The sequence below is a fragment of the Tachyglossus aculeatus genome, chromosome 11 (assembly GCF_015852505.1).
Source record: "Tachyglossus aculeatus isolate mTacAcu1 chromosome 11, mTacAcu1.pri, whole genome shotgun sequence".
Lineage (NCBI taxonomy): Eukaryota > Metazoa > Chordata > Mammalia > Monotremata > Tachyglossidae > Tachyglossus > Tachyglossus aculeatus.
This window is the reverse complement of record NC_052076.1, coordinates 12626066-12650221: the sequence shown is the minus strand read 5'-3', so window position 1 is coordinate 12650221 and position 24156 is coordinate 12626066. Positions and strand designations below refer to the sequence as shown.

Here is a 24156-nt window from a genome sequence, read left to right as displayed (position 1 = left end):
TTAACTCAAGCCTATGTCCTCTTTCTCAGCTCTGTCGGGGCATGGGGAGAGGGGACCTGCCAGAGTTCATCGGTGGCTGTCAGAGCCATGAATTCACTGAGTACCACGCTGAGTAGCATGGTGACTCAGGTGGGATCCTTCCCAGCCCCTTCACAAGACAGGAAGAGGGGATGGGGAGGAGGCCATATGGCCCAGTGGAAAGGGTGTGGGAATGGGAATCAGGACATCCGGCTTCAAAATGCAGTTTGGCCACTGAGCAGCTGCCAGACCTTGGCCAAGTCAATTTATCTCTCTGAGCCTTGACTTCAGCATCTGTAAAATGGGGATAAGACAGCTGCTCTCCTTCTCTGTTTAAAATTTTGGAGGCCCATGTGAGTCAGATTCTCTGTCTGATCTGATAATCTGAATCTCCCCAGCACTCAGCAGTGCACTTTGGCACAGAGGAAGCAACCAACACACCAACGCACCACACCACCAAATCTAACCAACACACTCATTTTTGTTATTGAGGCAGTTTAGTCATGCCAGGTGTAATGCCATTTCTCCCCACTTACCAGCACTCCCCAGGGGCATTGGCAAATGGGCAAACTGAGCCCATTAGTCTTTTTGGAGGCCCTGGAATGTGCCCCTGGTCTGCCCTCACTGGAGCTGTTTTAAATAATAATAACAATTATAATAATTGTGGTACCGGTTATGTACTGAGTGCCAAGCACTGTGTCAAGTACTAAGAAAGATACGATACATCAGAGGAGACTCAGTCCCTGTCCCAAAATGGTCTCACGGTCCAAGAGGGAAGGAGAACAGTATTTAATCCCCATTTACCAGATGAGGAAACTGAGGTCCAGACTAGTTAAGGGACCCTGCAGGGCCCCCAGTGGAGCCGGGCTAGAGTGCCCAACCTTGTTCTCTTAATAGAGAGCTGCAACTGCTCTAGTCTCAACCCCGGCTGCACCCCCCCCACCACTGTAGACCCCCATTGTGCCCCAATACCTTTTTGCAGGATCTCCAGGTGTTCCCAAAGGATGTCTCCCACGAAGTCCGGGGCCAGCTCCAGGAAACGGTCCTTGCCCAGGGCGCACAGGGCAGCACCGTTCATGCAGAACTTCTGGAAATCCACACCCTTGAGGCTGAACTCGCTCACGGCCCACATCACCCAGTCCCGCACGTGAGTCTCCGTCCACTGCCGGGGATCTGCACCGTGGGGGGAGACAGGACCCCTGTGTGAGCCCCCGGAGGGACTGCAGGAGGCCACCCTGCTGCTCGGACCGGGGGCACAGGTAGAGCCGCAGCAGCATGGGTTTGCTTATTGGTTTAGACCATCTCCAACAAGACACCCACAACGTTGTCACCTACTCCACCCACCTTTCCCAGAACCACCCTTGTCCCCCATCCATCCCTGGTTCATTAGGCTCAGAAAAGACTCAGAAAAAACAATAAAAAGAACCCGACAAAGAGAGGCCAAGGACATTGATTTCCCATCAACTTTGGTTACCCCAAAGCCCCGGGACAGCAGACTGGTGCTTATTTTCCAATCTGGGATCACGGGCAGTGTGGCCTCTAGCACTACTGGAACTGAGTCCCTCCTTTCCCTCAAGAATTCCCAGGTGTCCTGCTCTGACCCTCAGCCCAGTTGCATAATGAGGGTCCAGGGAAGCCAGTCTCCAATTCTGGAGGCATCCCTCTCCTGGACTCCTCCGAAGGGACAATGGGGAATCTAGTGGACTGATCTGACATCCTTAGGCCCAGGATCAAGGGTCAGACTGCCATCTTTTTCTCTGCCTTGGGACCTGTAAGGGGGTGAAGAAGGGTGGGCACAGGAGCCAGGTAAAAGTCTGGCTGGCTCTCTGAGTCAGAAGAAACCAAGGCCTGTTGCATCTTCCGAGAACACTAGACCCCTGCTCTTCCCTGCTCTGCATCAGGCCCGCCCTCACTCAAACCTCAATCTAGCACCACCCTTGTGCTCCTTCTCACGGCCCCGGGGGCTGGGGTGAACCAGCTCGACTCTTCCCTGGAGCAGAAGCCCACCCCTGGGTTACCCCAATGGAAGGGAGTCCAGCCCATCTTGAGCATCCTTGCAGAGGGGGTATGTGGCCGCTGCATTTCCAGACACAGGTAAAGCTGCCCCCTTCCTCCTACCTCCCATTCCCCATCACCCCATAGGTATTTATTGAATGCTACTTTGTGTAGAGCACCGTATTAAGCACTTGGAAGAGTACAATACAACAGGGTTGGCAGACGCGATCCCTGCCCTCGAGGAGCTTCCAATCCGGAGGGCCGTTCTGTACCTTTGGGGATCCCCAGCCGCTGCTGCTCCTTGCTGAACCCGCTGAAAGTGGCTTTCAATGCCTGAGACATCATCTCTTTGCTGCTGGGAGTCAACAGGGGTACATCCGCACATTCCATATCTGAAAGAGGAAGAGCAAGAGAATGTAAATGACCACAGCCAGAGTCCTGCGGGTGTTTGTGGAGAGAGGGGGAGAAGAGAGCAGTTACTGAGGACATGGAATAATAATAACAATAATAATGGTATTTGTTAAGCACTTACTATGTGCCAAGCACTGGGGAATCTAAAAGGCTATACGTTCAGATGCAGTCCCTGTCCCAGAGCCTAAGTAGGAAGGAGTAGGCTTTAGAATCAGGAAATCTATAACTGTGGTATTTATTGAGTGCTGACTGTGTGCAGAGAGTTTGGGAGAGTACAGTATGACAGAGATGGTAGACAAGGTCCCTGCCCACAAAAAGGGGATGGAGTCTCGCACTGCTTTGCAAGCGATCTCAAGGAACCTACTTTCTGTTCCTCCACAATGTTCCCTTGCACCATGCATTCCTCCTCTAGACTGTAAGCTTGTGGTGGACAGGGAATATGTCTACCAATTCTTTGCACTGGACTTTCCCAAGTGTTTAGTACAGTGCTCTGTACCCGATAGCACTCAATAAATACACTGACAGTGATTCATGGAGAAGCTGCAGCAGAGGATGACAGTGGGAGCTGGAAGACACGGTTGTGCAGTGTGCGTGGCGTTGGTGACCCGCGATCTATGCCAGCTTGTCTTCATGCCAGGTTGGCCAATAATGGGACCCTGGGTAATATGGGTTCCATTACCCTTTCTCCAGCCCATGAGATGAGAAGCACACCTTGGTCTCCTGCAGGGTCAACAGGATGCTCAGGCGAACCATACAGTGACTGCCCTTCTGAACACCTACCCTCACAATTAGGGCTTTTTTGGTAGTATTTGTTAAGCACTTTGTTAAGCAGTAGGTACAAGTTAATCAGGTTGGACAAAGTCTATGTCCCACATGGGGCTCACAATCTTAACTCCCATTTTACAGATGAAGTAACTGAGGCACAGAGAAGTGAAGAGGCTTGCCTAAGGTCACACAGCAGGCAAGTGGCAGAGCCGGGATTAGAACCCAGCTTCATCTGACTCCCAGGCCCTTTCTCTGTCCACTAGGCTTTCCTGCTTCGCTAGGCTTGAGCCCCTAGCAATTCTGATCTCCCCGCTCTTCATCTTTGGCTTTCCCTCTGGGGACCTAGCACAGCATCCATGAATCTATCCAATCTTGTAAGCTTGTGGTGGGCAGGTAATGTGCCCATCAACTCTATTGTATTGTACTCTCCCAAGCGCTTAGTACAATACTCTGCACCCAGTAAGCGCTCAATAAATAAGATTGATTGATTGATTTCTCTGGCTCTCGTGTTCACCAGGGCCAGGCCCACAACCTGAAACCTCTGATGTTCTCCCCAGATACAAAATCCCAGAAAAACCCAAAGGAGGGTTCTCGAAAAAAGACCTGAAGCTCAGTGAATCTATACTGTTCCCATGGACTGATTTCTTCCAAGCTTCAAGCACCGATAATAATAATTATTGTGGTATTTGTTGAGTTCTTACTTTGTGCCAGGTACGGTATTAAGTGCTGGGGTGGGTACAAGTCAATCAGGTTGGACACAGTCCCTGTCCCACAAGGGGCTCACAGTCTTAATCCCTATTTTACAGATGAGGTAACTGAGGTCCAGAGAAGTGAAGAGACTTGCCCAAGGCCACCCAGGAAGCTAGTGGCGGAGCCGGGAATAGAACCTGTGACCTTCTGACTCCCAGGCCCGTGCTGTATTCACTATGCCATGCTGTTTTCCGATCCATGCCAGTATGGTTGCATCCAGGCACCAATGGTCTAACCAGTGACCCAGCATCTGGAAAGCCAGGAAAGTAGGGTCCACCATGACCCCAAATTTCATGGACACTGTTGCCTGCTATGCTTCAGCAGGGGTGGTTGACTGGTTGAGTTGGAGAACTCTGGGGAGGGTCGGGGGAGGGCAATGAAGAGGCTAGAATGACAACTGGAGATGAAGGCTGATGGGCAGATTTGGGGCATCAAGAAAAATCATTCTCTATGACCAGAGAAGGAAGGCACCTGTTAGCTGGCCCAGTTCCTTCCACTTTGGGCACGGAACCATGCTGAAAGGTTAGCTAAGGGGGCAATGGAAAGAGGCTATGTTGGAGGCTTGAAAATGAAAATAAATTCCAGGAGACTGGAGACATTAGGTTTAGGAGAGGGCTAAAAAAATCCAGCCTCTACCATCTGGGACAACTCTGAGCTGGCAGTGACTCTGGCGGGCATTTCTGGTGCCCAAGAAAAGAGGGCCCACTGCAGCCACTGACCAGCCAGGCCTCATTCATTCAATCATTTTTATTGAGTGCTTACTGTGTGCAGAGCACTGTACTAAGCATTTGGGAAGTACAAGTTGGCAACATATAGAGACGGTCCGCCCCCAGTGTAGGCCAGGATGTGGTGCCCTTGTCCCTGCCAGAGAAACTGGCACAAGGCAACTCGGGTCACCTCAGGACAGACCTGAAGATCCAGTGGGAAAATCGGTGGGCCGGCCAGGAAGGCTGACTGAAAGCTGGAAAATCCCAGATTATAAAAGGGGGAGGTGGGGAATGGGGGGGGGGGGGGGGGGAGGAGTCACAGATTACCCAGCCCATCAAACAATGGAGAAAACCAGTGAGTCACTGGGACAAGCACACTGGGTCCCCAGAGACCAGGCAGCCTGGAAGGCTGGCTCAGAAACTTAAGCCCTCGGGGGAAAACGCAAGAGAGGACAGCACCCTTTAGCCTGCTTGGGAAGAGCTTATGATCCAGCACTGAACCAGTTAAGGGTCTCTCCCCTCACCCACCAGGCCAGCTCAGGTTCCCCTTCAGATTTACGATTCGCTGATATGGCTTTTACTGCAGGCGGAAGTTGGACTGGCCAGCACATGTGGAAAACACAACGCAGGCCAAGAGGCTGAGCCGGGGAACAGGGGTGGAGAGAGGAGAGCCCGGAGTCGGGCGGGAGGGGGAGGGGGTGGCCGCAGAGCTGCCAGGAGGATTTCTCCTGGCACTGGGGGCTTGAAAAAGATTCATTCATTTATTCATTCATTCTTATTTATTGAGCGCTTACTGTGTGCAAAGCACTGTACTAAGCACTTGGGAGAGTACAAGAACAAATGGACACATTCCCCGTCTACAAAGAGCTCACCGTCTAGAGGGAAGAGAGCCGGCTCTCTGAGGGAGAGAATCAGCATAGCCTAGTAGATAGAGCACGGGCCTGGGTGTCAGAAGGACTGGGATTCTAATCCCTCTGCCACTTGTCTGCTGTGTGACCTTGGGCAATTCACTTATTTCCTCTCTGCCTCAGTTACCTCATCTGGAAAATGGGAATTAAGACTGTGAGCCTCATGTGGGATAGGGACTTTGTCCACCCTGACTAGCTTCTATCTACCCCAGGGTTTAGAACATTGCTTGGCACATAGAAAATCCTTAACAAATACCATCATCATTATTATTAGAAAGCCCTCCAGCTGGAGGGGGAGACCAAGGGCTTGGGGTGTGGGGAAAGGCCTAGAGGAAATGAGCTCCCCACACTGTGGAAACGCTCTCTAAACACCTAGGTGTGACAAAGCTGACTCCTCCACCAAGCCCTCGCTTCCGGCCTACAGGTTTGGGGTCTCCGGTCTCCGCTCACTCTCCCCTCAGGAAGCAGCTGGGTGGATCCAGGCCAGGCCATGCTTGCTGTCATCACAGACCATCTCAGACTCCTCTTCATTACTCCAGACTGCCAAATTCCAGCTGGGCCCGGATCTACCCTGCTTTGGATGTGGCGAATCCCCCTCAAAGGAGGACAGAGACGTCCCGGCCAATCGGGCCTGCTCAGCACACCTGGCCCTGGACGTTCAGTGACGTCAACCCCCGGGCCCTCAATCCCAGGCCACCAGCCCGTGGAGGTAAGGCTTTACCACACAAAGCAGCATGGCCTAAAGGAAAAACACGTGCCAGAGAGGGGCCTGAGTTCTAATCCTGGCTCTGCTAATTGTCTGCTAGGTGACCATAGGCAAGTCATTTAGCTTCTCTGTGCTTCAGTTTCCTCATCTGTAAAATGGGGATTCAATACCTGTTCAATAAATAAATCATATTTATTGAGACCTTTCTGTGTGCAAAGCACTGTACTAAATGCTTGGGAGAGTACAATGTGCCTGTTTATTGTTATAGCATACTCTCCCGAGTACTTAGTTCAGTGCTCTGCACAGTAAGTGCTCAATAAATACCATTGACTGACTGACTGACTATACTATAACAGAGTTGGTAGACACATTTCCTGCCCACGAGGAGCTTAAAGTCTAAAGTGTGTTCTCCCCCATACTTAAACTGTGAGCCCCATGTCGGGCAGGGACTGTGTGATTTGATCAACTTGTATCTATCCCAATGCTAGAACAGAGTTTGACACATAGTAAGTATCATCTCTAGTCTGTAAGCTCCTTATAGGCAGGGAATGTGACTGCGAATTTTGTTGTCTTGCATACTCCCAAGTGCTTAGCACAGTGGTCTGCACATAGTAAGTGCTCAATATATACCACTGATTGAATTAACAAATGCTATTGCAATTATTAGTATCAACTGCCCTGTCAGTTACTTAGTCTGATGACCCTATTGGTTAATCTATTGATGTCCATCTCCCTCATTGAATTGGAAGCTCTTTGTGGTCAGGGAACATATCTTGTGTTTCGATTGACCTTTCCCAAACACTAAGCACAGTGCGTACACAATAAAGACTATGACTACTACTACTCTTGCCTTTCTCCAAGGACCTTTCCCCTCATGCCCATTGGACCTCATCTCATTAATCCCAACATTTCTCGTTCTGCGGTCACCATTTTCAGCTTCTTTGTCCGGAATGTGAGATCAAAAGAGTCCCATGAGGGATACTGACTGAATCTCCCCTTGATGATCTTTTATCTGCCCCAGAATTTAGTACAACGCTTGACATATAGTAGGCCTTTAACAAATCTTATTATTACTATTGTTACACCAATTTGGGACCATTTTGCCACGTTTCCTAGATTTACCAATAGATCAGTTTTTTAATGGTACCTGTGAAGCACTTACTGTGTGCCAGACCCTGTACTAAGCACCGGGGTAGGTACGAGCTAATCAGGTTGGACATGTCCCATGTCCCATATGGGTCTCATAGTCTTAGTCCCCATTTTACAAATGAGGTAACTGAGGCTCAGAGAAGTGAAGTGACTTGCCCAAAGTCTCACAGCTGACAATTGGCAGAGCTGGAATTAGAACCCAGGTCCTTCTGACTACTAAGCTCATGATCTATTCACTAGGCCACGCTGCTTCTCTGATATATCGGGAAGCAGCGTGGCTCAGTGGAAAGAGCCCGGGCTTTGGAGTCAGAGGTCATGGGTTCAAATCCCAGCTCTGCCAATTGTCAGCTGTGCGACTTTGGGCAAGTCACTTCACTTCTCTGGGCCTCAGTTACCTCAACTGTAAAATGGGGATGAAGACTGTGAGCCCCCCAGGGGACAACCTGATCACCTTGTAACCTCCCCAGTGCTTAGAACAGTGCTTTGCACATAGTAAGTGCTTAATAAATGCTATTATTATTATTATATCAGAAGACAGATGAGTTCAGAGACCTGTACTAAACCCTTGGGAGAGCAAAGGACATGGTGCCTGTCTTCTAAAGGCTTATAATCAAATGGGGAAGACAGACAGATGGAAACGATTGACAGGTTGGGCTGTGGAGGAAGTGTTCAAGGGGAAAGCAGATGGTTGGTTCCAAGAGCACGGCCAGACCTGAGATCGCCAAGGACCAGGCCTTTGGGTTCGAGTCCCCTCTGCCCCTACCACCTTTCCAACACCCTAATTTGTTTTGGCCCCTGGACCCTGCTACTGCGCCTGGTGGTTTCTGCTATTCTCCTAAAGGGGAAGCAGAAGGATGGGAAAGGTAGGGGTATTTCCCTAATTCACTGAGAGCATCACTACAGGGGCAGGATTCCTGGCTCTCTCCAGGGCTTCTGTGTGACCTGGGACAAATCACTTAGCCCCTCCGGACCTCAATCTATTCAGCTGTAAAATGGGGGAAGTAATAATAATAATTGAGGTATTTGTTAATTGCTTACTATGTGCCAAGCTCTGTTCTAAGCGTTGAGGTAGATACAAGGTAATCCAGTGGGACACAGTTCCTGTTCCACATGGGGTTTACAGTCTTAATCCCCATTTGACAGATGAGGGAACTGAAGCACAGAGGAAGTGAAGTGACTTGCCTAAGGTCACACAGCAAACACATGGCAGAGCCAGGATTAGAACCCATGTCGTCTGACTCCCAGGCTTGTGCTTTTCCCACTAAGCCACACTGCTTCCTAGTGTGCATAAGATACATACCTCCCTCAGCCCCAGAGCTGAACTCTACTTTCCGAGTGGGAAGTGTGAGGCAGAACGATGCATGGGAAATGTAGCAACAGTGTTTTCACTCTGTTTTAGTTTTAAGGGAGATATACAATCATAAGGGTGATCTAGGCCGTCAGCTCCTTGTGGACAGGGATCGTATAATAGTATGCTGTACTCTCCCAAGCGCTTAATACAGTGCAGAGTAGTAAGTGCTCAATAAGTACTATGAATTGATTGGTCATTTATGGAGGGATTTCTGTGTATCAAGCACTGGGATAAGCACAGAAGCAGATAAAGACAATCAGATTGGACTCAAAACCCATCTCACAGTGGGCTCACAGTTGAAGAGGGACAGAGAGCCGGCATCTTGTCCTCATATGACCGTTGAGGAAAGCTCATCTGTGGGTAGGGAATGTGTCCATCAACTCTACTAAATTCTTCTATTGTATTCTCCTAAGTGCTTCGTACAGTGCTCTGCCCACAGTAAGCGCTCAGTAAATCCTATTCGTGGCTAGAGCAGGGGCCCAGTCAGAAGCACCAGCATGTAATCCCAGCTCCTCCATAAGTCTGCTATGTGACCTTGGGCAAGTCACTTCACTTCTCTGGGCCTCAGTTCATCTCATCTGTAAAATGGGGATTAAGAGTGTGAGCCCGATGTGGGACAGGGACTGTGTCTACCCTGATTAACTTGTCATCTACCCCAGAGCTTAAAATAGTGCTTGGCACATAGTAAGCACTTAACAAGTAGTTCTTTGCACACAGTAAGTGCTCAATAAATGCGATTGAAGTACCATTATTATTATTACTGATTGTGTGAGTGACTTTCCCTTTCCCATAACCAGAAGGATCTGGATTATTCACCGGCCTGGCACAGTCTATTGTCAAACAAGGAGCCTCTTTCCAGCCGCCTTTCCATCTTCCAGGGAGGGAGATGGCAGGGGGCCCACTCTCAGCTCTTTCCCTCTAGAGCAGCGCAGATGAGATGGGGAAATCAGTCTTGCTATTTACCTGACAGGAGTCCCTCCAAGAGTGACCCCCATGCCAAAAGTCTCCAGCCACCTACTTGCTAAAGGGACAAGATGTCAAGACGCAGGCCATTGGCCTGTGAAACTCCAATCGCCTCTAGAAGAACTATCCCCTTTGAAGCCACATGGCCTAATGGAAAGAGCATGGGTCTAGGAGGCAGAGGACGTGGGTTCTCATCCCAGATCTGCCACTTTTTTTTTTAATGGTATTTGTTAAATTCTCACTATGTGCCAGGCACTGTACTAATGTCTGGGATAGAAATGAGCTAGTCAGGTTGGACACAGAACCCTGTCCCAGATGGGACTGACAGTCTTAACCCCCATTTTACAGGTGAGGTAACTGAGGGCCAGAGAAGTGAACTGATTTGCCCAAGGTCACGCAGCAGACAAGTGCTGGAAGATGGGATTAGAACCCAGATCCTTCCGACTCCCAGGCCCGTGCTCTATCCACTAGGTCATACTGCTGCTAGGCCACGTGTCTGCTGTGTGATGTTGGGCATATCACTTAACTTCTTTGTGCCTCAGTTATCTCATCTGTAAAATGGGGATTAAGACTATGAGTCCTTTGCAGTACAGTGCCATGGTGCTTTGCACACAGTAAGCACTCAGTCAATATGATTGAATGAAAATATAATTGAATGTGTCCAACCCGATCATCTTATATCTCCCCTAGCACTTAGTACAGTGCCTGGAACATAGTAAGTGCTAACAAATAACCATTTAAAGGAAAAAAACAAACAAACAGTGCAGGCTATCCCAATTCCTGGCCAGGCACATTCAATTAATAGACTAGAGAAATGTATGAATTGCCTGCTGCCTGCACAGCACTGCACTAAGCACTCAGGAGAGCCCAACAGAAACAAGATGCCCATTCCCTGCCCTTGAGGAGCTTCCAATCTGACAGGAGAGGTAGACAGGCCCAAAATTATTCACCAAGACAGCGTGAGTCGGGACCAAACCAGATCACCACTGGTACTACTGCACATATCAGGATCAAAGAGCCGAATACATCATTTAATGTCTGCATAAAAATATCCATGTTTGATGCTCTGAGTAGAGGAATGGCAGCACTCTGGGAGGAGGCTATTGGGTGGATATGAGTGCAAACAGTCCCCTTGCTCATGTCCACACCGACCCACTAGCCCTTCTCCTGTTCCCACCTGCCCGAGCCAGTCCCTTCCCACCATTCCTCTTCATCTACTCCCACCATCTGAGCCTCCCCCGGTTTTGCCAGGCTCCCTCTCCCCTGGCTTCTGGACTCATGGGATGGACCCTCCTAAAGAACCCACCTCCTGGCCAGAGGCAAAGGCAGGAAATGGGGATAACTGCTCACAGTCCCCTTCCATGGGTATGCCCCAGAAACCCCGATGGTAGAGACAGAGCATCGACTGGAAGATCTGGAGGGTGGACAAGATTCTTTGCCTTGGAGAGTTTGTGTCCACTCTTCAGAGCCGAAAAAGAGAGGTTTTGGCCAGCCACGAATAGAGAGAAGGGAAAATCAATCAATGGCACGTATTAATCATACATACTGTGGGCAGACCACTGTAATAAGCGCTTGGGAGAGTACAATCCAAAAGAGTCGGTAGACATGTACACTGCCCTCAGGGAATTTAAAGTATAGAAAACCCATCCTCATCCACTTTCCCTTCCCATTTTTTTTGCATAGATGGAAACATCAACAGCTTCAGTGGCTCTCCAGGATATGGCTGATCCTGCAGTCCCTTAGTCTCACTGCCTGAGATGACCTGTTCCAAGGGTCCTGAAGGGCCAGAGAGCTCCCAATGTAAGCTCTTTGAGGTCAGGGACCTGCTTCTGTTATACTTCCCCAAGTGCTTGCTTAGAACAGTGCTTCAGGCTCATAAGTTGACTGATGTCATGATTGATGGGTCCCCAACCGTGGCTGTCCCTACTGGGGAGTGGAATGAAAAGAAATAATGGGGAGAGTCTCTGGTAAGGAAGTGGAATTTGGCATAAGGAACCTGTGGGTAAACCAACTCCAGCTCTGGTCTCTTGGCATTGGGCAGAAGATGGGCTGCATCATGGCATTAACTCCTAATGTCCTACCACGAGGAGGCCAAACTAGTCAAAGATTGGTCATGAAGGAAATGTGGCCAGGTGGACAGAACTTGGAAATGAGAGATGGGACATCCTGGTACTTAATCCCAGGTCTGGCAGTGGCCTGCTGGGTGGCCTTGGTCAAGTTTTTTAACCTCTCTGGGACTGAGTTTGCTCATTTGTTAAATGGGAATAAGATACCTGTTCTTCCTCCTTCTTGGATCCTGAGCTCTGTGAGGGACGGGGGCCATGTCTGATCTGATTTGTTGTGTATCTACCCCAGTGCTCAGCCCCTCCTAAACATTTAATAAATACCAGACTGAATGAACTGTGGGTGTGTGCAGCCTTAACTCCACACCAAACCACACCTGCCATTGAATAGGGGCAAAGACACAACTGAGTTAGTCAATCAACCGTTGGTATTTGTAGAGGGCTTAGTATGTGCATAGCACTGAACTAGGCACTTGGGAGAGTACAATTCAACAGAATTGCCCATATGTTCCTGCCCATAATGAGCTTACAGTCTAGAGTTAAGACTCCTTCTCCTTGGACTGGGGTCTCCTAACCTTCCCATTGGTCATTTGGGCAACTTTTCATCTGTGACTCTGTTGCCCTACAGGAAGACACCTCCTCATTATCAAATCAAACAAGAAGGTGGGAGGATTGGCATTTCTGGGATCTGATTGGCTGATCTTCCTCTCATCCTTGCCAGTCATTAAGCAGAGTTGCTTGGTTACACAGCTATCGGTAGGTGACTGGAACCAGGATTGGTGGCCTCTCCCTTCTCAAGCTACATGGGAACCAGCTGGGATCTCTTGCCTTTTGGGCCAATGTCCAGGTCCAGGTCTTCAAAGGGTCGGCCGCTCTTCCCGAGCTTATCCAATGGGAAATCAGCAGACGCCTGAAGCAGGGCAGGACCCAAGGGATACAGCTCAGGGGAGCCCCATGACTGAATCCTTGTTTCCCTCAGGGAATTTTCAGGCAGGGCAAAAAGGAGCATATAAAACTCCAGGAAGTCTTCCCCAGTTTATTATCAGCATCTCAAATCCCATCAGCCCTTAGCATTCAGGACTCTTGGTGACTTTGTCCACTCTTTCACCCTTACAGGTTCACATTACATTGTACATTTAATCTTTAGTCTTTACGTGGCTCCCACTAGAGTGGAGGCTTCCCAAGGGCAGGTAATGAATGTCTTGTTTTGGTATACTCTCCCAAAGGATTAATACAGTGCTCCGCATTAGGTAAGTGTTTAATAAATAGCAAGCATTGATCCAGTCAAGAAGACTTCACAGTCAACCAATCAAAGGTATTTATTGAGCACTTACTCTGTTCAGAGTACTGCACTAAGTGCTTACAAGAGTACAATGCACTAGGGCTGGTAGACAATGATTCCTGCCTGCAAGGAGCTTAGGAGCCTGCATCGAGGAGTTTTTGCCTGCATATCAGGTAAAAACTCCTCACCCTCGGCTTCAAGGCTCTCCATCACCTCGCCCCCTCCTACCTCACCTCTCTCCTTCTACAGCCCAGCCCGCACCCTCCACTCCCCTGCCTCTAATCTCCTCACCATGCCTCGTTCTCGCTTGTCCCACCGTTGACCCCGGGCCCACGTCATCCCCCTGGCCTGGAATGTCCTCCCTCCGCACATCCGCCAAGCTAGCTCTCTTCCTCCCTTCAAGGCCCTACTGAGAGCTCACCTCCTCCAGGAGACCTTCCCAGACTGAGTCCCCTCCTTCCTTTCCCCTTCCTCCCCCTCCCCATCCCCCCCGCCTTACCTCCTTCCCCTCTCCACAGCACCTGTATATATGTATATATATTTGTACGTATTTATTACTCTATTTATTTATTTCATTTGTACAAGTTTATTCTAATTATTTTATTTTGTTAATATGTTTTGTTTTTTTCTCTGTCTCCCCCTTCTAGACTGTGAGCCCACTGTTGGGTAGGGACCGTCTCTATATGTTGCCAACTTGTACTTCCCAAGTGCTTAGTACAGTGCTCTGCACACAGTAAGCACTCAATAAATACGATCGAATGAATGAATGAATGAGTTTATTGCAGTGCTAGTGTTTGGCACAGCAGCACTCACACTCTCTCATCCTGTGTGCTGTAGTCCCGCTGAGCCGGGAAGCAGGGTGGCCTAGTGGAAAACACACGGGCCTGGGAGTCAAAGGAACTGGGTTCTAATAATTATAATAGTGGTATTTGTTAAGCGCTTATTATGTGCCACGCACTGTACTGACTGCTGGAGTGGATGCCAGCAAATCGGGTTGGACGCAGTCCCTGTCCCACATGGGTCTCACAGTCTTAATCCCCATTTTACAGATGCGGCAACGGAGGCCCAAAGAAGTGAAGTGACTCACCCAAGGTCACACAGCAGACAGGAGGCCAAGCCAGGATTAGAACCCAGGCCCTTCTGACTCCCAGGCCCATGCTCTATCCACTAGGCCATGCCTGCTGCTCTACCACGGACAAATCACTTAACTTCTCTGTGCCTCCACTCTCTCCTCTGTGAAATGGAGGTGAAATACCTGTTGTGAGGCCCCTTTAGGTCAAGAATTGGGTCTGACTTGATTATCTTGTATCTACCCAGAGCTCAGTTCAGTGTCTGGCATATAGCAAGCACTTGACCAATACTAGAATTATTATCATTTTTGGAGCAGTGGCTGCAATGAGAGAATAGGTGCAACATGAGGTGCAGGAGCAAGTTTTCTATCTGAAGGACCTATTTCCTGAACCTCAGCCCCGCAGCCTAGAGCCCACAGCACGAAATTCTATGGATCAAAGAGAACCAGGCTGAAACTGGCCTAGTGGGTAGGGCACAGGCCTGGGAATTAGAAAGATGTAGATTCTAATCCCAGCTCTGCCGCTTGTCTGTTGTGTGACCTTCGGCATGTCACTTCATTTTTCTGTGCCTTGGTTACCTCATCTGTAAAATAGGGAATAAGACTTGAAGCCCCAACCTGAAAAGCTCCAACCTGAAAAGCTTGTATCTACCCCAGTGCTTAGTACTGTGCCGGGCACACAATAAATGCTTAACAAATACCACAAAAATGTATTTTGAAAACCTGGGTGAACCTTTCTCCCCCTCAGTTTCCTACCCTCCAACAACCCCCATACGATGGTCGGGCTGGAGAAACAGGCCAGAGAAGGCAACCCTTGGCCCAAGTCTTGCCCTGTGAGGCAGTATTGTCATACAGAACCTCTGGGGAAAATCTGCAGGACCGAAAGCATGTCCCTGAGGGAGACGTCCTCCCTCCTTTGCTACACAACCACCATCATCTTCTTCTCTTTCCCTTCCTAAGCACCTCTGGGCATGGGCACCACCTCTGAGCCATGGGCCTCGGCACCACGGAAACTGTGGACTGGACACAGGGGCCTTGAGTGGAGCCGGCTGTGGGCAAGCCCCGGCATCCCAGGGATTGAGCATCTGTTCCTCGTCGAGTGGCCTCGAACCAGGGCAGGGTGCATGAACATCTGTAGGAAGTGAGCTCAGTCCCTCTCTGTCCTGGCCCCTGCCCCCCTACATTCCCCTCTTCCTTAAGGGGGTTTGGACATGTTTCTCGCCCTGGAGCCCGTTGTGCTCCATGACTCATCAGCCTCACACATGGCTCCAATGAGCCCTGCAGGCTGAGGGAGCAGCAGAATTCACCCCCCGAGGGCCCGGCCTGCCAGCTCTGCTCTAGTCTGCAGGTTTCTACACTCATCCAGACGGCCAGGGTTTCTTCGAATGGTCAGAATCGTTTCCCTTCTGATCCCAGACCTGAGGTGCCCAGCTGGAATCAGTTCCAGTTATAGGGGGCCCCAGGACTGACCCTTCCTCACCTTTCCATTGGACCTCCTCCAGAGCTCCCAGGAATGAGACCATCCTGTTGCCTCCTACACTGAACACTCTTAGGCCAGGGACTCTATAGGAGCTGGGTTAGAGAACTAGCATGGCCTAGTGAAAAGAGCACGGACCCTTGAGTCAGACAGACCAGGTTCTAATCCTGGCTCCACCACTTGCCTGCTGTGTGACTTTGGGCAAGTCACTTCACTTCTGTGGGCCTCAGTTCCCTCATCTGCATAATGGAGATTCAATATCTGTTCTTCCTCCTACTAAGACACTGAGGCCCTTGTGGGACCTGATTATCTTGTATCTACCTCAGTGTCTAGGACAGTGCTTGGCACAGAGTAAGTGCTTAACAAATACCACAATCATTATTATTATTATTATTATTATTATTAATCCCAGATCCACCACTTGTTCGCTGTGTTCTCCATGCCTCCATCACCTCATCTATAAAATGGGGATTGTGGGCAGAGAATGCGTCCGTTTAGTGTTATGTTGTACTCTCCCAAGCACATGATACAGTGCTCAGCACACAGTAGGATCCCAATAAATTTGATTGATTGAATGAATGAAAGAAGGGACATGGGCCTGCCCTCAGGGAGCTTTGAGTCTTGAGCTCTCCTGCTTCATCACCCTGGAGACCGAATCTCCTTCCCGCCAACCTCCCTGTTGACAACAGGGACGTATCCTGCAGCCCCTTCATGGGCCTGGAGAGGGGTGGGCAGTGAAGCATCTCTGAGGTCAGCCAGGGGAAAGAATCAAGGCCTCCCAGACACCCAGTTGACACCTCAAGCCCCTCAAATGCCCCTGTCTCCTAGCCGATCCAGGCCGTCTACTCTGCCAGAGAGAACGTCTCCTTCCACCCGCCACCTGTCATCTGAAATGGTTTGCCTGTCACTCCCCTCCCTCCCCCAGTGCTTTTAGCAGCAAACGCTGAGCACCCGCAGGGTCTCACCCTCCCCTAACCTGCACCCCTTTTCAGTCTGAAAAGTTCTGCCGACAGCTATGTAGGCTAAGCCTTGAACAGAAGAAAGATGTCACTTACAGATAAAACCCCAAATACAATCAGCCCTCGCTGCTCTGAGGTGCAATTTCAAGGAAATATAACCCATGTCATTTAAATTCTTGTAGCTAGGGTGCTTCAATTATTATGGGTTTGAGATGGAGCCAAAGTCTAAGATGCCTCTTCTCTTTAAACCGGGCAGTCTCACTTGGTAAGGGATAAACCATCATTCAATCAATCAAGGATATTATAAAATGCACACCATTAAGAGCAATGAGATTACTACTGGTTAAGAGTAACGAGACCCTATTACTACTAATGCTACTACAACTCGTTCCACAACTAGTACTACTTCTCCTACTATAGCTACTACTACTCCTACTCCTTGTACTACTAGTACTACTGCTACTACTAGTACTACTGTTACCCCTCCTCCTCCTCCTACTGTTACTTCCACTACAACCTGCTACTTCCACTACTATTACAAGTACTACTGCTACTCCCACTACTACTAGAAGCATCATGGTCTAGTAGAAAGGGCATGGGCTTGGGAGTCAGAAGGGTATGTGTTCTAATCCTGGCTCTGCCATTTTTCTGCTGTGTGATCTTGGGCAAATCACCTAACTTCCCTGGGCCTCAGTTACCTCATCTGTAGAATGGAGATTAAAACTGCAAGCCCCATGTGTGTCCACCCCAGTCCTTAGTATAGTGGTCGGCACAAAGTAAGCACCTAACAAATACCAGTAAAAAAAAGGACTACTACTACTGATAGTAGAAGTAATAATAATAATGGTATTTATTAAGTGTTTACTATGCGCAAAGTACTACTGCTACTCGTACTACTATTCATTCATTCAATCATATTTATTAAGCACTTACTGTGTGTGTAGTTACTGTTACTACTATTGTTTCTATTATTGCTACTCCTACTCCTACTATTACTGGAGAAGCATCGTGGCTTAGTGGAAAGAGCACAAGCTTGGGAGTCAGAGGTTGTGGGTTCTAATCCCAGGTCTGCCATTTATCAGCTGTGTGACTTTGGGCAAGTAACTTAACTTCTCTGTGCCTCAGTTCCCTCATCTGTAAAATGGGGATTAAGTCTGTGAGCCCCACGTGGGACAACCTGATTACCTTGTATCTACCTCAGTGCTTAGAAGAGTGCTTGGCACGTAGTAAGTGCTTAACAAATACCATCATTGTTATTATTATTACTGCTACTCCTTCTCTTACTCCTACTGCTACTCCAACTTCTACTGCTAGTCATACTCCTATTCCTCCTACTGCTATCACTACTACTAGGAATATAGTCCTCAGGGGATCCTTAAAATGATGATGACCCAAACGTACTGCATGAGTTCAATCCTTTCCCTTCTGAACCCCCTCCGTCTCATCGATAAGTCCACCCCAGCTTTGCCAATCGGGCCCTCACCATTGGTCAGATGCAGTCATTGCCCACCATCCCTTGGAGCTTCAAGCACTTAGTATGGTGCTCTGCACACAATAAGTGCTCAACAAATATGATCCTTCCTCTCCCCCTCGTTCCCTCCTTCCTCTCCCCCTCGTCCTCCTCTCCATCCCCCCATCTTACCTCCTTCCCTTCCCCACAGCACCTGTATATATGTATATATGTTTGTACATATTTATTACTCTATTTATTTATTTATTTATTTTACTTGTACATATCTATTCTATTTATTTTATTTTGTTAATATGTTTGGTTTTGTTCTCTGTCTCCCCCTTTTAGACTGTGAGCCCACTGTTGGGTAGGGACTGTCTCTATGTGTTGCCAACTTGTACTTCCCAAGCGCTTAATACAGTGCTCTGCACACAGTAAGCACTCAATAAATACGATTGATGATGATTCATTGACTGACTGACAAATATCTTCTATCTAGGTGACCTAACACCCTGAAGGAGCAACACCAAGTGGAGACAGGCATATAATTCTCCCAGAAGTCTTCCAGGAGAGAAGATGCTTCAGGTTTTGCTCTGCCCAGAGGCTGGGGGTTGGATGGCATGGCTTCAGGCAGTCAGTCAGTCAGTCAATCATATTCATTGAGCGCTTACTGCATGCACAGCAGTGTACTAAATGCTTGGGAGAGCAGAGTATAACAATAAATAGGAACATTCCCTGACCACAATGAGCTTACAGTCTAGAAGGGGAGGTCCCAACTAACTCTAAGTTTCCGATCGCCATAACTGGCTATTGTGACTCCTATACTAAGGGAGCTTTGGGCTTGAAAGATCTCATTAGGCTACTTTGCCTCGTAGGATGTTGGTTGATTAGATTGGCCTATTTTCTCTCGCCCAACATCTGAATCGGGGGTGGGGGGCGTGGGGGGTGAGAGCGAGAGAGGGGCTGTAGGACACTTGAGGTCCTCATTTACCCTTTAACATTTCTTCTTCTCCTGAGAGAGGCATCAAACTTGGGGACAGGGATTAGCCCTGTCTGCTCCCTGAAATGCAATGATCCTGAGAAGCAGTGTGGTCTAGTGGACAGCACAATGGGCTGGAAGTGAGAGAATGGGTGTTCTAATCCCTCTTCTGCCACTTGCCTGGTTTGTGACCTTCGGCAAATGACTTAATTTCTCTGGGCTTCACTTTCTACATCTGTAGAAAGGGGATTAGATATTTGTTTTCCCTCCTTCTTAAGAGCATGAGCTCCATGTGGGATAAGGGACTGTGTCTGACCTAACTATTTTGTATCAACCCTAGCGCTTAGTGCAGTGCTTGGCACAGAGAAAGAGCTTAACAAGTATCAGAGTTCTTATAATCATTATTGCAGAGGGATGGAGGATTTAGGGTGTGTGGGAGTACACAGTATGTCAGGGAAAGTCTTCTCCCTCACTCCCTGGCCTGGGCAACAACCCTTAGGCACTCAGTTGACAGCTAACGTCCTGCCCCTAGCTGCATCCCCCTGCTGGGCACAGAATGTGTCTGTTATATTGTGATATTGTGCTCTCTCAAGAGCTTAACATAGCAAGCACTCAATAAGTATTATTGACTGACTGACTAACTCTCTGGACAGACCTTTCCATCAGTCCTGGGCCCAGCCTGGGTACTAGGCCCAGCTGGCAACAAGCCAGGGGCATGGCCAGGCTAAGTGGGGTCCCCAGGGTGGGACGGATGTGCCAGGTGGAGCCGGAAAGAGTAGGGGGAGTCAGGGCCGCACGCCCAGCCATTTCAGCTTTGCCCCGAGGTGAGGCTTTTCTTCACTTGTGAACAGCTTCCTCCAGGCCCACATCTCCCTCCCACGCAGGAAGCGAACACGGAGGTTGAGGGGTTGGCGGGTAGCGCATACCGTAGCCCAGGCCAATCATGACTCTGCGCCTCAGGCTGGGACCGATAGCACCGGGGAGGAATGGTGAGCTGTGGGAAGGGCAGATCTCAGGACAGAGGGAAGAGGGGTCTCTCTGCTCAGAGACTGACACAACTTATAAAGGAGAAAAGTTTCCCTCTCCTCTGATGTACCTCTCGACTTTACATAAATATTTGGGGGGGTTTTCCTACCCTCAATGGGTCCTTTTTTTCCAGTGGAAAATAAAAAGCCTCGATGGAGATGAAAGCCGGACTTCGGAGCCAGCCAAGGAAGCTGAAACTCCATACTCCTCTGAGTGGCCCAAAGACAAACAAAGTGGACATTCTTCCTCCCTCTGGGCATCTTTATTATGCAGATGCATTTCCCTTTTCCTAAATAAATAAAACGGAGGGAGGCAGGTGCCCACAGTCCTGAATCATCAATCGTATTTATTGAGAGCTTACTGTGTGCAGAGCACTGTACTGTACAGTGCAGAGCACTGCTGAATGTACCCGGCAAAATCTCCTCAACCATCCCAAGCCCCTTACATCGACAACCCCTACCCCAGTCTCCACCCAACCTCTCCTTCCCATCATGCACCCCACCAAGGAAGGTTCTGCCCACCCACTTTCTGTGAACCAGACAGCCAGTCCTGAGTTGTCTGTGCATCTACTGTGTACAGAGCACTGTGCTAAATACTTAAGAGAGTACTAGAATTGGTAGACATAATATTCACCCTCAAGGAACTTACAGTCTAGCGGGAGAGACTGACATGAAAATAAATTGCAAAAAGGAGGAAGTAATGGAACTTCAGGGACTCAGGTGCTTATGTGGCACGGAAGTGCTGAAATAGTAGTAGAGGGAGAAATGGGGTGGGGAGATAGAGCTTAATCAGGGAAAGCCTCCTGGAGAAGATGGACTTTCACAAGGGATTTGACAATGGGGAGAGCGGTTGCCTGTGGGATGTGAAGGGGAAGAGAGTCCTAAGCAGGAGGTGAGGATGTGAGCAAGAGTCTGAGGGCACGAGAGATGAGAATGAGGCACAGTGAATAGGTTAGTGTTACAGAAGTGAAGCATGTGAGGTGGGCTGTAGGAGGGGAGAAGCAAGGATAGGTGGGAGAGATGAGAATGAGGCACCATGAGTTCTTTAGACATCTGATCTCCAAGAAGATTTTACTGTCTCCTCTGCCCTGCTGAGAAGAGGTAAACGTTCAGTTAATGCAGATTGGAATGCGACCCAGCTCTCCTCCCAGTTAAGCGGCTGTGGGAGAATCCTGGGAAGGTGGATATGGAGGCAGGGAGGAGTAGGGGAGATGGCCACTCCCAAACCTTTTAAGGAACAATTCATCCCAGAAATAAAGGCTGCCCTCAAAGTCTTGCTTTATTTATATCACTCCGGCACCAGCCAGCGGTGTCTGGGAGATTGCTCCTCCACACGTCTTGAGAGGCAGCAGAGAGCGTGATGCCATAGAGACACAGAGAGAGAGAGGAATCAATCAATCAATCGCATTTATTGAGCGCTTACTGTGTGCAGAACACTGTACTAAGCGCTTGGGAAGTACAAGGTGGCAACATATAGAGACAGTCCCTACCCAACAGTGGGCTCACAGTCTAGAAGAAGAGAAAGAAAGAAAGAGAGGGAGAGCAAAAAGAGAGAGACTGAGGGACAGAGAGTGAGAGAGAGAGGGAAATAGAGAGATATAAGGACAGAGAGGGAGAGAGATGGCCACTTTGGCTTGGATTGCTTCTAGTTCCTAGAATCCCCTTAGGTGCCCCCTACATGTTGCTTTCCTGTTGCAGAAATGCAGTCTTCTCTGGGGAGGAGCAAGTCAGGCAGCAGCAGCCCAATAGCATAGTTAAAGAGAACACGTAGGCCCACATAAGCACACACTCACAACTAATTAATGTCACCTGAAGTACCCTGGAAGAAGGACAAGACAGAGGTGAAATGCTGCACAATTTTGGGAAGAATGATCCTAGGACCTTTCTGCACCCCAAGTGTCTGGTCACAGTTAAACCAAATAGAAAACACAGACACACACACAGACACACAGACACAGACACAGACACACACACACACACACACACACACACACACTGCCCTCCACCCCCCACCCTTGGAGAAATTTCCCTAATTTGCCTTTGGGGGAACAGGAGTCAGGAAGCCAAGGGATAAGACTTCCTAATGGAACTTCCTCTTTATTCCCAAATCTCATTCTTCTGCCAGATCTTGCTGTGCCAGTCCCATGAGGATCTCCCTGACCCCGCCCCAATCCCATGGCCTTCACTGGGACCTGCCTCCCACTAAACAATCAGTAGCATCTGCTGAGCACCATCTATGAGCAGAGCACCATACTAAGTGCTTGGGAGAGTTCAGGAGAATTAGAGGGCACGATCCCACCTCGCACATGCTAATCTGCTCTAATCCTCTCAAACCACTTGGCTAAGATTTCTAATCCCCCTCCACAGGGGTTTTAGGGAGGGTTAGAGCTGGCCCGGCAAGCCAGTAATCGACACCGAACCCTGAGAGGAGGGAGCCGAGCTGGTGGCAGATCCTAAGAGGAAGAGGAGGCGAAAGAGGGAAGAAGACTGGCTCGGACCGAGGTCCCCTGGACCCTTGGAGCAACCAAACAGCAACAGCCGATGGGGCTGGAGCCAGAGTCTTGCCTGACCAGGAGGCTCGGGGAGGGGTGGGGACCACTGAGAGGCTGCAGAGCAGAGCAGAGTCCACTACCCTGGGCACGCTCCGAAGGACTCCCAGGTTTGAAGGGAATCTGGAGCTCTGCTGGCTAACTCAGCCCTCAGCCAGGTGTCCCAGAGTGAGCTGTCTAAGCTGGGAAACTGATCCTCTGATCAGTTGACAGGATTCATTGAGCACCCGCTGGGAACCGAATCTTGACTTTGGCACAGAGGTGAAAGCACGGTTCTGGGAATCAGGAGAACTGGGTTCTAGTCCCGGCTGTGCCCACTGGGGTTGTGCCATCGAGGTGAAGTCTTCAGACCAAAGAAACAGGGAGGGCCTCTCACAGGGAGGACGGGCCCTGCAGCAGTCCTGTTAATAGCTGACTCGCGTGGGCGGCGAGACCGCAGTGGCTACCAAGGCAACGCCTGCCGACTCACAGCGCAACGGCCCAGCAGAGGCACTAGGCTGTGGTCACTTTGGCCATCAGTAGCTCCTTCATGTAAAATATCTTTCTGTGTGCTTCATCATGTACTGTACCCCTGCCCACCTTTACACGTTGTATTCGGTGCCCTGGCGGGAAGACGAGGGGCAGGGACCAGAGGGTGTATGTGGCACTGCACAAACCACTAGCACTGCAATCAGTTCTTCCGAGCAGGTGCTCGGGCCTGAACTCTCAGGACAAAGGCTGGATCGCCAATCCCGATGGGAGACGGAATCATCAAGACTGAGCTCAGAGCACTGTACTAAGCACTGGGAGAGTACAACAGAAGACATGATTCCTACCCTCAAACAGTTTGCCATTTAGCAGGGGAGATAGACCTAAAGCAACTGGAAGCAGCATGGCCTAGTGGAAAAAAGCATAGGCCTGAGAGTCAGAGGACCTAAGTTTCCATCCTGGCTCAGCTATTTGTCTGCTGCGTGACCTTGAGTAAGTCACTTAACTTCTCTGTGCCTCAGTTTCTTCATCTGTAAAATGGGGATTCAATATCCATTCCCCCTACTGCTTAGACTTGAGCCCCACATGAGACCCAATTATCTTTATAACTACCCCAGAGCTTAGTGTAGGGCTTGGCAGCACTTAACAATTACCACAATTATTAACTGAGAAATATGAGGCAGAAGAGCTCAAATAGCAGGGCATGTAAAGCAAGGTGTCCAAAAACATAGTGGGTTAAGAGAAAATCCCGACCGGACCATCTGGTATCTATCCCAATGCTTGGAACAATGCTTCGCACATAGTAAGCACTTAACAAATGCCATAATTATTAAAAGTGCTAAGGAGAATCAAGATTTTTGAGATGTTAGAGGAAATAACGGGACCCAGGGAGAAGATAAAAATGAATCTTGGAGGAGGTAGGTCTCCGGAGAGTTTTGAAGATGCAGCATGGCCTAGTGGATACAGCACAGGCCTTGGTTGTCAGAAGAACCTGGGTTCTAATCCCGGCTCTGCCAATTGTTTATTGTGTGACCTTGGGCAACTCACTTCACTTCTCTGGGCCTCAGTTACCTCATCTGTAAAATGGGGATTAAAACCATGAGCTCCATGTG

At 49.3% G+C, this 24156-nt stretch overlaps 1 protein-coding gene across 2 annotated transcripts in view; it reads right to left on the bottom strand.

Annotated features, from left to right (window-relative positions):
• The window catches only part of ETS1 (ETS proto-oncogene 1, transcription factor), a 174620-nt gene that overhangs the window by 30000 nt on the left and 120464 nt on the right, over window positions 1-24156 (bottom strand). For both annotated transcript variants that reach the window (XM_038753736.1, XM_038753737.1), the window contains 2 exons: window positions 2286-2405; window positions 991-1191 (listed from right to left, as the gene is read on the bottom strand). In XM_038753736.1, coding sequence (XP_038609664.1) covers window positions 991-1191; window positions 2286-2405 — 321 coding nt within the window. The remainder of the gene's footprint in view (window positions 1-990; window positions 1192-2285; window positions 2406-24156) is intronic.